The 14,365-nt window shown below is 49.6% G+C and overlaps 1 protein-coding gene across 2 annotated transcripts in view; it reads left to right on the forward strand.

Annotated features, from left to right (window-relative positions):
* RECK (reversion inducing cysteine rich protein with kazal motifs) overlaps window positions 1–12,351 on the forward strand; it is a 69,005-nt gene extending 56,654 nt beyond the window's left edge. For both annotated transcript variants that reach the window (XM_084776673.1, XM_084776674.1), the window contains 6 exons: window positions 1,340–1,511; window positions 2,507–2,699; window positions 4,614–4,824; window positions 6,302–6,375; window positions 8,057–8,212; window positions 10,754–12,351. In XM_084776673.1, the coding sequence (XP_084632799.1) occupies window positions 1,340–1,511; window positions 2,507–2,699; window positions 4,614–4,824; window positions 6,302–6,375; window positions 8,057–8,212; window positions 10,754–10,975 (1,028 nt within the window). In that variant the 3' untranslated portion in view covers window positions 10,976–12,351. The remainder of the gene's footprint in view (window positions 1–1,339; window positions 1,512–2,506; window positions 2,700–4,613; window positions 4,825–6,301; window positions 6,376–8,056; window positions 8,213–10,753) is intronic.
* Window positions 12,352–14,365: the final 2,014 nt, after the last annotated feature.

The raw sequence follows: 14,365 nt of genomic DNA on the forward strand, positions 1-14,365 counted from the left end.
CTTACCTGGCATAGGCTCCCCCAAACAGGATCGGGCACACTAGTTTCTTTACTGTACCATAGGATATCTTGTTGTGCTGACATCAGCACCTGCAGAGGCAGAGCCTGGTGAGGTGATGCAAAGCTACAGTTGCTATCGATGACAGCACTGTCTGATGGTGTCCGATGGTGTCCGATGGTGTCTGATGGTGTCTGCTTCTCCCCAGAACTGGAATGCTTTTGGCCTCAGTCAAATGGTATTAGGTAGCTCTGCTTGTCCCCATTCTCACCAGTGCAGTGGCAGCTCAATTCCTTCCCTGAGGTTGATAGTACACCACAGGGGAGAGGGGCAGAAAGGGGGCTCACTAACCTTGTGCCAGCCAGTTAGAAATAAGGAGGAGAAAGAATTTGAGAATGGAGGGCAACAACAAAAAGAAGCGTGCAGTGTATCCTCCGCTTGCTGCCGTGAGCCCGGGCTCCACCGCCTTACCCTGTGGCTGCTGTCAGCAACACCGTGGCTGCTCACCCTTGTCTGCTATTCACTCTGTTTACAGAGGCCACAGAAGGGTGTGGGGTGGAGGGTGGGCTAATGACTTAAATGGGAGTCGTTTACTATTTATTTATAAATCACATCTAACAAATGTTTCTGTGTGGATCCACGTTTCCAAGGTGTGTGGGCCCGGCCATACTGGAGTAAATTAGGACAATAATAGACAACTGGCCCAAAACTGCCATATTTGTGGGTACTCAGTCCCAGTACAAATGTGACCTGGAGAGAGATAGAATCCTAACAGTTGTCTAATTTTGTATTATCTTTTAACATTCAGGAAATCCCCCAAGCCAGACTTCAGTTATCTGATTTCCAAGTCTGATGTGCCATCTCAGGAGTAATGAGCTTTAGTGCTCCTGCCTATAGCCCTGTTTCTACCTGGGTCGATATCTGGAGACACCTATTAGATAAAGGGCAAAGGAATGCCATGTTTCAGAAAGATAGCTTTTCAGACTTTACTCTCTTTAAAATCTCTCTCAGGCCAGGTATGGTGGCACACACCTTAGATCCCAGCACTTGGGAGACAGAGGCAGGCAGATTTCTGAGTTCAAGACCAAACTGGTCTACATAGCAAATTCCAGGTCAGCTAGGGCTACCTAGTGAGATCTTGTCTCCAAAAAAAAAAAAAAAAAAAAAAAAAGTGTGTGTGTGTGTGTGTGTGTGTGTGTCAGGGAATGTGAACAAGATTTGTGTCTGTTTTCCCTGAGTTAATGTAAAATTCCATTTTAATGTGATTTGCTAGTGGCTTGCCTTCATCAGCACACAGGGAAGGGAGTGGGTGTGTTCATTTGAGGCCTTTTCCTCTCCTCAGGTCTGCCCTGTAACTGCGCAGATCAGTTTGTCCCAGTGTGTGCACAGAATGGACGCACTTACCCCAGTGCCTGCATCGCTCGCTGTGTGGGCCTCCAAGACCATCAGTTTGAGTTTGGACCTTGTATCTCCAAGGATCCTTGTAATCCTAACCTCTGCCCCAAAAGCCAAAGGTAAGCCAAAAGCTGCTTCTCCTTTTTTCAGCCAAGACCAGCACTTGTAAAGTATCTGCTGTGCATGTCTCATGTGACGAAGACAAAAGCGGACTGAGAACAACGTGCTGGGCTTAGGGGCTCACATATGTGATCCCAGCACGTGGAGCACTGGAGAATTGTGAGTTCAAAGTCGTGCCATGCTGCATGACGAGATGTCTTAGGGAAAAAAAGTGATCGCTGTCCTGAGTGATATGGAGTGTGGAGAGAGAGCTGCATGAGTTGGCTGGCAGCGTGATTAGGAGTGCAGATGTAGGGCTGGAGAGATGGCTCAGGTGTTAAGAGTACTGGCTGCTCTTCTGAAGGTCCCGAGTTCAATTCCCAGCACCCACATGGTGGCTTATGACCACCTGTAATGAGATCTGGTGCCTTCTTGTGGTGGGCAGGCACACGTGTGGGCAGACTACTGTATAAATAATAAATAAATCTTTTAAAAGGGGCTGGAGTACAGATGTAGAGTAGGTAATGCCGCTGGGTAGGGGAGGGCCTCAGACACAGGGCACTCAGCTGGATCTGTGAAAAGCAGGATGGCTAGGGAGGAAAGCTGGCGTAGCTGGAGGCAGATGGCAACAGGAGCAGAGGTGTCTGCTGGGAGCTCCAGGGGTTCTATAAGACTGAAGCAGAGAGTCAGGAAAGGGCGGGTAGCAGAAGAGACACAAGAAATGGATGCATTGTTATTAGCCATAGAGCACTCGCTGCAGGAAGTAGATGTGAGAGATCTCAGCAAGCACCTCACCCGCCAAGCTTTAGTTAGAACACACTCTTCCATGCTCACCGCTCAGCCACTAATTCTGTCCATCCGAGCAGCGTGTCTGCCGTTTCCTCTCCTACTGTCCTCTGCATACACTCCATTAGCCCCGGCTCTCTCCTAAGAGGCTTGCGCCATATCCAGGGCTTTGCTGCCCACCACAGCTCCTCCCTGCTTCTGGCTAACCTGCTGCCTGCATCCTTTTCAGATGTGTGCCAAAAGCACAAGTTTGCCTGACAACTTTCGATAAATTTGGATGTAGCCAGTATGAGTGTGTGCCCAGACAGCTCGCCTGTGACCAGGTGCGAGAGCCTGTGTGTGATACGGACCACATGGAGCACAACAGTCTTTGCAGTCTGTACCAACGCGGAAAAAGCCTCTCCTACAGGGGCCCCTGCCAGGTATGTTGTTTGCCTACCAAACCCAAGGGCATCGAGCTCGGTTATGGTCTTCTCCACACAAGCAGAGCACAGCCCTCTGCTGAGGAAGGAGTGGTGTGGCCAGCTCTGAGAAGATGACTGTAGAAGGTAGCAGACACTGCCTTCCAGTGTGCTCACTGCCGTTCATCTTCCCACAGCTCTGTGGGCTGCCATAGGAAACAGATCAGGCCAGGTGGAGGCACACATCTGTAATCCCAGCACTCGGGAGGCAGAGGCGGGCAGATATCTGAGTTTGAGGCCAGCCTGGTCTACAGAGTGAGTTTCAGGACAGCCAGGGCTACACAGAGAGATCTTGTCTCAAGAAGGAAAATAGAAAGGGAGGGAGAGAGGGAAGAAGGAAAGGAAGAAGGAAAGAAAACAAATCAGGAAGAAGGAGAAGAAGGAGAGAAGGAAGAAGGAAAGAAAACAAATCAGGAAGAAGAGCCCCCTCTCACTTCTGCACGTGACATGAAAACCTCTAAGACTTGTTTTGTGCAGGCAGACACTTGATGTCATTCAGACTTGTGAATTCAGCTTCCACATTAAATAACCTTATAGGGTAGCCTCCTTGGAGCTTCCCACCTCCCTGACTCTGTGCTGACCCCTCTCCTGAGAGGTTCCCATCTTTGGGCCCGGCGTCACCTGCCTGCGAACCACTAACACCTGACATGCTCTTTGTCCGTGGAGGGCAAAGTCCCTTCGGCTTGTCTTGACTACTCTTTCTCTTGGAGTTGGTGTCACACTTACAGGGACACCATCTGCTCCTCCTCCCCTTCACCATCTGCTCCCTACCCCTTCATCCTTGTTCCCTCCTCTCAGCTAGAGCATGTGTTCTATTAAATTAATCAATAGTATCAGTATACCCAGCTAACAATCAATTAAGACACAGACAGACACTTGTTATATTTTAAAATAGACTTAGTTAACCTGGGGCAGGGCAGATATTAATCCTCTAAACTACCTCGCATAGTGGGACAGGTATCACATACCATCTGCTTCTAATAACTTCTATCAAGCTACCTCCCATCCATAACCCCAAATACTTGCTAATGTCCTTCATCTGGACCTAATTCTCCATCCACACCGGCCATGTGCTTCTCCTCCATCTAACCCATGGCGGCCTTCTCCTTCTTCTCTCTCCTCTTGGGACCCTGTCCTCTGGTCTGTCTTCTTCCTGTTCTTATTCTCAGCATTCCTCTCTCTCTCCCCAGGAACCTTAGGCACACCTCTATCTCCTCTGCCCTGCCCAGGTGGGTCACAGAGACAGCAAGCAGAAAATAGCATCAAAATACATTAGACCATCCCCCAACAACGTGTCAGGGTTGTCCCTAACTGCCCAGTGGGTCTATACTGTGCCTCCTCCACTCATCTCTGCCCATCCCTCCCCGATTCCCACACCCAGCATGAAAAGGTAAGGTCCTACTTTTCATAAAGTCGATATTTTGTTTTGTTTTGTTTTGTTTTTTTGAGACAGGGTTTCTCTGTGTAGCCTTGGCTGTCCTGGACTCGCTTTGTAGACCAGGCTGGCCTCGAACTCACAGCGATCCGCCTGCCTCTGCCTCCCAGAGTGCTGGGATTAAAGGTGTGCGCCACCACGCCCAGCTAAAGTCAATATTTTTACTCAGACCTTCATGACTACTAAGAGAAGTCTGGACAAAGGATGGACGAGAGGATATTTGTATCTTGTATCAGTTTTGGTGGAATGAGCCGTAGTTCCAAAGGCTACCGGTTACCTCAAGACAACCTATTACTTAGTCCACCCCAGGGCTTTAGAGGGTCCCTAAACTTATACCTGTGTCTTTTAACTTCCTAAAAATAGGGAGACCAGCCTGTGCTCACAATTAGAAAGATAGACCATAGAAGTTTCAGGGCTAAAAGTTATTTGTTTTTCCTCAGCCCTTCTGCAGAGCCACAGAGCCTGTTTGTGGGCACAATGGTGAGACTTACAGCAGTGTGTGTGCTGCCTACTCTGATCGTGTGGCCGTCGACTACTATGGGCCCTGCCAGGCTGTCGGGGTCCTCTCTGAGTACAGCGCTGTGGCTGAGTGTGCTGCTGTCAAGTGTCCTTTACTCTCAACTGTGGGCTGCAAACCTGTCATTCCACCAGGTAAACTGCAGGTACTGAGGTGGGCAGGGGGTGGGACCGAAAGATTTGCTGATCCACCCCAGAAAATGGGCCACTGAGAAGAGAGTTCACCAGCTGTAAACTATGAAAAGCTGTGGTTGCAGCACTCTGGCTGAGACAGGGAAAGTGCCCCTGACACAGGCACCTGGGGTACAGTATAAGAGCCTCTCCAAAATAAAAAGGTAAAGATCCACATGCTGATGACCCTGAGTTAACTCCAAAGCTCCGGATTATCTTAGCGTTTACTCTGCTGACATCAAAACAGCATGGCACTGGCTGTCGAGCTGGCTCAGGTTAGAGCACTCCTTGCTCTGCAGAGAACCTGAGTTCAATTGCTAGCACCAATAAATAAATAAATAAAGACATCTGTAGCTGCAGTTCTAGAGGATCCTATGCCCCCTCCTGACCTCCTCTGGCACACACATACACACATACATACACACATACACACATACATACATACACAAACACATAAGATAAAATGAATGCTTCTAATTTAAAGAAAAACAACAGCATGGCAGCTTTTTTCAAGCACTTTTTTTTTTACAAGAAAACATCAATATATAAGCAGGTAAAGTAGTATTTAAATTAAAAAATCAGGGTTACTAGATTAAATACATAGCATTTACTTATTTTTAAGTAACTACATTAGTATTTGAATGGATAGTCGGCATGTTTTGATGAACACAAACATTTATAGTTGAGCGAGTTGCCTTAACTCGGTGGTTGTGTATCAAAAGGCTCTGTTCATACAGATGCAGGACCATTTACCTTACACCCATGTCCATCAGTAAGACAGGCAGCCAAAGGGCCTTCAGGCCACGTCTGCTCAGTACAGGTTACTCTGCACCTCCCTCACCCCGACCCTGACTCTCCATCTGGAAGCTCAGCAAGGATTCCTTGAGCCTCCGATAGGTTCAGGACAATCTCCTAGGCACCCAGCACTAAACAAAATGAAGCCCCTCCCTCCTGGGAACGTGAGGTTCCTTGCAGATCCAAACTGTCAGGTCAAAACTGCCCGAGGAGGCTGAGTGAGAGATGGTGAGGGCCTGCTAGGAAGGGTGCTGGGAGGCAGTGTGGGACTCAGTTAGATGGGCAGGAGGGTTGACCAGCTTCCCCCTTGCTGTGGTTTTTAAACAGGCTGAGGTAGTTTGAAAAGTTACACGGGAAGCAAACACTCAGAGTGCCTGAGGCTTCCTTGTGCAGATAGGAAAACAGACCCAGCACAAGCTGTTGGTCAGGACAAGAGTGGGTCTGGTGTGCTGTCACTCTCCAGCCGCCTCGGCTGGGCACTGGCAGAAGAAGTGTTGGGAGGGTCCTGGGTTGGTCATTGAGCACAGCTGAAGATAAAGTCACCAGGAGGGACTGGTGAAGGCCACAGTGACGCTGGCCGCTTCACCAGTGATTTTGGATTCTCCTCGTTTTAATTCTGAACACACAAAAATGGTTTCTGTTACAGGAGCTTGTTGCCCATTATGTGCTGGAATGTTACGGGTTTTATTTGACAAAGAAAAACTGGACACTATCGCTAAGGTAAGTTGCTTCAGATGCCAGGTGCTGTTGAAGACACACTGATAAACTTGTTAGGAGCATGGAGAGAGGATTATTGTCCCTCTGTGCAGATAAAGAGCCTGGTCCCCACTCCGCTCAAGGCCATAGCACTCATAATCAGTAGAGCAGGGTTGGCTGGCTCCTGACCGCTGCCCCTCCCTGCCATGCCCTCAGGAAAGGCCCTGCCAGCTCAGAGAGCATGCTCAAGGCCAGGTGGCCAACACAGAAACCCAGATGGTCTCTGCCCCCCACCTGACCCCAGCACCCATCCCCCCAAGGAGCTGCCTTCCCTGTCTGCTCCCTTCTGGGAGGTCAGGGACTCCAGTGATGCAACAGCCAGACACTTGCTGCTACCCAGAGAGTCCTTCCTTCCTTTATTGAGGCACCTCTTTCCTGTGCCCTCCAGTCCAGAGCACCCACTTTATGAGAAGCACTTTTGGGCCTGGAGAGAGAGCTCATTTGGATGCTGCCCTCACTCAGCCTGGGGTCTCTCTCAGCTAGACTGCCAGGCAGGCAAGCCCAAGGGCGCTGAGATTGCAAGTACACCCCACCACACACAGAAGTTTTTCCTTTTTATGTGAGTTCTGTGATTCAAGCTCAGGTTCTTGGCAAGCTCCTGGCCCATGCAAGACCTTATCTTAAAACAAGATAAGACGGCTCAGTGCTTAAATGCTCTTTCACTTACTGCTCTTTCAGAAGACTCAGATTTGGTTCCCAGCACCCACATCAAGCAGCTTATAACCACCTGTAACTCCAGCCACCATGATACCTGCACACACATACATGTACATATAGCTAAAAATAAAATTCAAAACAATTTTAAAGGAGGTTTTAAAAGCTTCTAAAGAATGAAATTCAGATTGGCCTCTGGCTTGTGCATGTCTCTGTCTCTGTCTCTCATAAATAAATAAGTTAATTAATATATAGATTATAGATAGATAGACAGACAGAGAAACAGACAGATGGAATATACAAGCTATATATATATATATATATATACACACATATATACACGTGTGTGTGTGTGTGTGTGTGTGTGTGTGTATCTCTTGGGAGGTAGAGGCAGGAGGATGAGAAGGTCAAGGCCGTCCCCTGTTACCTGGGATCCTATTTCAAACAAAAAGAACCAAAATAAATAAACAGCATTTCTGAGCTGGGCATGTTGCCTGAGCAAGAGGATCATGAATCTAAAGCTAGCTTGGTCTGGACTGGAGAGATGGCTCAGAGTTTAAGAGCCTCTTCCAGAGGTCCTGAGTTCAATTCCCAGCAACCACATGGTGACGTACAACCATCTCTACCCTCTAATGGCTTCTTCTGACCTGCAAGTGTACATGCAGATAGAGCACTTACATACATAAAATAAGTAAAATCTTTAAAAAAAAAAAAAAACAGTCATGGGGAGGGGAGTAAGGGGAAAGTGGGAGGGAGGGAGGAATGGGAAGATCCAAGGGATGGGATAACCATTGAGATGTAATATGAATAAATCAATAAAATTAGAATTTTTTTAAAAAGCTAGCCTGGTCTATATAGCAAGACCTGATCAAAGCAAAGTGCACTGGACCCTCGGAGGCAGGATCATGTCCAGCAGAGGCAAACCTGGTGCTGAGAGTGCCAGTCAGAGGGCAAGAGAGGGTCCTCTCCAGGCCCTGTAAATGTCTTCCAGGTAACAGACAAGAAGCCAATAACAGTTCTGGAGATCCTACAGAAGATCCGCATGCACGTGTCTGTGCCACAGTGTGATGTGTTCGGATACTTGAGCATCGAATCGGAGATTGTGATCCTCATTATTCCCGTCGATCATTACCCAAAAGCTTTGCAGGTGAGGCCCCCACACTGCAGCCGTCCGGTCACTTTAGACAGGTGAGGCCCCCACACTGCAGCTCTCCGGTCACTTTAGACAGGTGAGGCCCCCACACTGCAGCCGTCTGGTCACTTTAGACAGGTGAGGCCCCCACACTGCAGCCGTCTGGTCACTTTAGACAGGTGAGGCCCACACACTGCAGCCGTCTGGTCACTTTAGACAGGTGAGGCCCACACACTGCAGCCGTCTGGTCACTTTAGACAGGTGAGGCCCACACACTGCAGCCGTCTGGTCACTTTAGACAGGTGAGGCCCCCACACCTCAGCCGTCTGGTCACTTTAGACAGGTGAGGCCCTTTAGACAGGTGAGGCCCCCACACTGCAGCCGTCTGGTCACTTTAGACAGGTGAGGCCCACACACTGCAGCTGTCTGGTCACTTTAGACAGGTGAGGCCCACACACCGCAGCCGTCTGGTCACTTTAGACAGGTGAGGCCCACACACCTCAGCCGTCTGGTCACTTTAGACAGGTGAGGCCCACACACCTCAGCCGTCTGGTCACTTTAGACAGGTGAGGCCCCCACACCGCAGCCGTCTGGTCACTTTAGACAGGTGAGGCCCCCACACTGCAGCCGTCTGGTCACTTTAGACAGGTGAGGCCCACACACTGCAGCTGTCTGGTCACTTTAGACAGGTGAGGCCCACACACTGCAGCCGTCTGGTCACTTTAGACAGGTGAGGCCCCCACACTGCAGCCGTCTGGTCACTTTAGACAGGTGAGGCCCACACACTGCAGCCGTCTGGTCACTTTAGACAGGTGAGGCCCCCACACTGCAGCTCTCCGGTCACTTTAGACAGGTGAGGCCCCCACACTGCAGCCGTCTGGTCACTTTAGACAGGTGAGGCCCACACACTGCAGCCGTCTGGTCACTTTAGACAGGTGAGGCCCACACACCTCAGCCGTCTGGTCACTTTAGACAGGTGAGGCCCCCACACTGCAGCCGTCTGGTCACTTTAGACAGGTGAGGCCCACACACTGCAGCCGTCTGGTCACTTTAGACAGGTGAGGCCCCCACACTGCAGCCGTCTGGTCACTTTAGACAGGTGAGGCCCACACACTGCAGCCGTCTGGTCACTTTAGACAGGTGAGGCCCCCACACTGCAGCTCTCCGGTCACTTTAGACAGGTGAGGCCCCCACACTGCAGCCGTCTGGTCACTTTAGACAGGTGAGGCCCACACACTGCAGCCGTCTGGTCACTTTAGACAGGTGAGGCCCACACACCTCAGCCGTCTGGTCACTTTAGACAGGTGAGGCCCACACACTGCAGCCGTCTGGTCACTTTAGACAGGTGAGGCCCACACACTGCAGCCGTCTGGTCACTTTAGACAGGTGAGGCCCCCACACTGCAGCTCTCTGGTCACTTTAGACAGGTGAGGCCCCCACACTGCAGCCGTCTGGTCACTTTAGACAGGTGAGGCCCACACACTGCAGCCGTCTGGTCACTTTAGACAGGTGAGGCCCACACACCTCAGCCGTCTGGTCACTTTAGACAGGTGAGGCCCACACACTGCAGCCGTCTGGTCATTTACAGTGACTTACAGTGACTTATAGTGACTTACAGTGGGAGAAGGGGGGACACCACGCAGGGTTGGGAAGGACTGAGGAGTGAGGAAATGGGACCCTTTGGGAGCAGCAAAGGGTGGGAGGGAAAGAGGCAGGCAGCCTCTGAATGACCGAGTCTGTTCCAGGGCTGAGGCCAGGAATGCTGTCTGCTCCACTGTGGTGCCACCAAGGCTGGGGAGTAGGGCACTGTCACGGGCAGTGGCCTAGCCAAAGCCTCCAGTCTCTCTGGAGGAGGGTCCATCAGAGGCCATCTCAGGCCCCTCACTGATGTGGAGCCTCACTCACCTAGGCCCAGAAAGTAATGAGGACTCAAAGAAGGGGTAGAGGAAGCAGCTCAGGCTGCCTCGTTCCAAACCTGCTTCTGTCCTCACATTCAAAGCAGGTAAAGCACCGCTGTGGCTGCCTGACCGCAGCCGTGAGGGCCAGTGACACAGGCGGTGTGTGGTGTGGTCGAGACACTGCAGCTTCTGTGGCTGCCTGACCGCAGCCGTGAGGGCCATTGACACAGGCGGTGTGTGGTGTGGTCGAGACACTGCAGCTTCTGTGGCTGCCTGACCGCAGCCGTGAGGGCCAGTGACACAGGCGGTGTGTGGTGTGGTCGAGACACTGCAGCTTCTGTGGCTGCCTGACCGCAGTCGTGAGGGCCATTGACACAGGCGGTGTGTGGTGTGGTCGAGACACTGCAGCTTCTGTGGCTGCCTGACCGCAGCCGTGAGGGCCAGTGACACAGGCGGTGTGTGGTGTGGTCGGAACACTATGGCTTCTGGTCTCCACAAGTGCTCTTATATGTGTGTAACTTAAGTCATAGTTACCTGTGACTCTGGCTAGGACAGTCAAGAAAGCAAGCAGCCTCTGGCCAGTCCCCTTGTGACATGTGCCTGGAGTTGACTGGACTGTTGAAAGCTCTGAGAATTCATAGTAACCTTTTCCTTACAGATTGAGGCCTGCAATAAGGAGGCAGAGAAGATCGAGTCCCTCATCAATTCCGACAGCCCCACACTGGCGTCCCACGTGCCTCTGTCTGCCCTCATCATCTCCCAAGTGCAGGTCTCCAGCAGTCTCCCGTCCTCTGCCCCTGCGAGCAGGCCTCCCTGCCCCTCCCTGCTCCTCTTCCTCAACCTGGGCTTCACCGTGCACTTGCTCTGGACTCGTCCCTGACTGCCCACAAAGCTGCAAAGCACTCCTTGACCCAGCCGTCCCGCTTGTGAAAGACATTCAGGACTGCTGGCTGATGGCCAGGCAAAAGCACACGTCACCTCATAGCACCACACAGTATTTTTTTTTTTAATCCACCAATATTAGGGGTTTTGCCTTGATTTTTAAAATTAAAGTTAGGCTCTCCCATTGTAATGGAAGATGATGCCTCTTGCTGGTAGATTGTTGGGCCACAGTTTACATTTTGCTCAGTAGATGGGTCCCCTTCCCCAAAGCAAATTTACCATCACTGATTGGTGAGATGGTCACTTTATAGAAGGAGACCCCTTTTGCTGTTGGGTTCCTGTCCTAGTATCGTCAGAGTTCCTATCAGTGTTGCAGCTGCTGCTGCTCTTGTTCTGAGTCTAGAAGCTGAGGGCTCAGTTAGAAGCCACTGCTGTGAAGGCGTGCAAAGGGAGAAGACTTCCTTAAACCTATCACTAGCTCATCGGGCTGACGCCATGGAGATGTAAGGCTCTAGTGTGCTGAGCAAAAGCAAGTCGGCCAAGTGGCCCTCATGGGCCTGTCCTGCAAGTGGCTGCTCAGTGGTGCCAGTCTGTGCCTGTGAGTTGGGGCAGCCTCCCTGCATCCAAGCATCCTGTGTCACGTAGGTTTATGTTAGCCAGACACACTCGTCAGTACTCACCAAGTTCAGAGAGTTTGAATATCAGACTTTAAACCAATTGCTGCTACTATAATTGCCAAAAAGTAAGATAATTAATAGTTCATGTAAGTAGTACATGATTTTTAAATTTTATTATGAAGAAGGTGAATAGCCATATTTGTAAAATGACAATCATGTGTGTTATCCCCTACTTTTCCTTCATGAAGACACATTTGCTTTTTTGTGATGTGCACAGTGTGGATAAGTATCTGTCTGACTTTCTTTTTATATAGAATTATAAAGAATGTGGTTTATATATTTAAAATGTCAGGCTAAATATTAAAATGTTTGCATGTGGTCTAAGAAATTAGAAACTTTGAATGTCTCACAGTTTGAAATAAGCTATAATGTAATACTTGTTTGTATGCACCTGGACTTAGATTTTACATGAAGTATTTTCAGTGTTACATGTACCCTCTGCAATATAGCAATATGCTTATTATACCAAAATGTTGTTGAAACTTGACACTTAAGGCTTTCAGAGGATCTCAATGCTAGTGTTGATGCAGCCTCTGTTGCAATTGCCTATTTCTGTCTAAATGTCTTCAACATCCTAGACTATGTTGTATGTATATTCTATATATAGTATACTGCAATATACTATATATGTCCTATATATAGTATACAGCAAAACACTAGAAAGCTTTTCTATTTTAATAAAAGTAATTTTATATGATCATGTGTACTTCCAGGCAATGTGAACATTCAGAATGAAACCATTCCTCACCCTTAAGTGAGTTGTGTTTTTACTGTACCATGACAGGTCCTAGAGTGGCATCATCCCAATCCAAGGCCTCTGGCAAAGAGAGGCCTTGCGAGACAGGGACAGGCAGACAGGTGTATTCCCTTGGCCTCATGTTCCAGCTCCAGGGTACACTTGGGGGCAGGTGACTGTGAAGTTTGGGGGTGGAGGGCCTCCTGATGCGGAGCTGACTAAACCACATCCCTTAGGCTAAGTACACCAACCCATCGTGTTCCTGTCATGGCCACTGCATCAGGCACAGCCCAGGTCCCACTCCTGGGTCCTCACAGACAGGAAAAAAGACAACCACAGCTGCCCCAAAGTCTCTGCTCACAAGTGCCAACGTTTCCTGCCTACATTTTAGTGGCCAAAGCAAGTCACATGGCTGCTCCTAAGAAGAACTTTTGGATGAGGACGTAAGGGATTCCCATGGCAGTGTGTTTGTGTGTGTGTCTGTCGTGGGGAGAGGCGATGAATATTTTGAATAAGCAGTTTGACGCTGAGGTCTAGAGCCAGGACTGACAGGCTTGCTTATTAGAAAAGCAGGAATACTATGGCACAGAATCAGGGCTTGGGTTTGGGCGAGGGAAAATATATGAGTGGAAGACCCAAAGTTAGTCCTGCCTGTTCCGGGGATATAGTCACAAGGACCCCCAACATGGTGTGAGAAACAGGTTAGCTTGGGAATGATATCCTCAAAGGTCCTAATGTTAGCTAACGGGGACATCCAACTGCCTACTGCACAGATCATAATGGCTCCCCAGTACCATGTGTGGACATCCTGCTGGAAGCTCCTCCACCCTCAACCCCCAGCCCTGCACTGGCAGTGGTCTTGAGATCCGTGGGCAGAGAAGCTGAGGGAGACATTCCTCTGCCCTGGAGTTTACCAAAGCAGGGTGAAAGGGAGAGGCCTCCTGCAGGAAGAGCCATCGCTAGCATGGTGGTGCAGCCATGTCCACAGACCACCAGGGTTCTAAGCATAAGGAAAGGTGACAAGAGCCACCTTTAATCCCAGCACTCGGGAGGCAGAGGCAGGCGGATCGCTGTGAGTTCAGGGCCAGCCTGGTCTACAAAGTGAGTCCAGGACAGCCAAGGCTACACAGAGAACCCCTGTCTTGAAAACCCAAGGGGAAAAAAGAGCTCAGTCTGCTTGTCAATTGGTAGATTTTGTTTCTGTCATTGTTTTTGAGACAGATTCACCCTGTGTCCATCAGGCTGGGCTTGAACTTGAATTCTCCCTCAGCCTCAGGTGTGAGGTTGCAGGTATGCTAAGAAGGTTCTGCAACTGTAGTTTACTGGGTGTTAAGAAATTCTCTGCCAGGCGTGATGGCCCACATCTTTAATCCCAGCACTTGGGAGGCAGAGGCAAGCAGATCGCTTTGAGTTTGAGGCCAGCCTGGTCTATGAAGAGAGTCCAGGAAAGCCAATGCTACACAGAGAGACCCTGTCTTGAAAAACCAAAAAAAGAAAGAAAAAAGAAAAAGAAATCCTCTGAGGCTGGGTGGTAGTAGTGGCACATACCTTTAATCCCAGTGGCAGTGGAACTCTATGAGTTCCAGACAGCCAGGGTATATACAGAGAAACCATGTCTTGGGGGCGGGGTGGGGAGGGAGAATAAAGGAGGGAAGGATGTAGGGGAGACAGAGAGAGAGAGAGAGAGAGAGAGAGAGAGAGAGAGAGAGAGAGAGTCTCTGAGTATCACTATATTCATTCAACAGAAGAGGTAAGGGCATAATGAGGTCCCAGAACCTGGGTCAGAGTCACAGTGGGCAGTAGATCCAAAACTTTGTAAAGATATTCATTTTTGGGTTTTTTTCCCCTTAATCACCTCTCTAGCTCCCAAGTAAGTGAGACAGAAATGTATAAGATTTATTCATAAGCTTTAAGCACCATAACTGGGCAGATATCCATTTATACTGATCTCCATGTTAGTCTTATCCTCCCAGCC

Source organism: Acomys minous, assembly GCF_964271855.1.
Source record: "Acomys minous genome assembly, chromosome: 1".
In the NCBI taxonomy this organism is placed as follows: Eukaryota; Metazoa; Chordata; class Mammalia; order Rodentia; family Muridae; genus Acomys; species Acomys minous.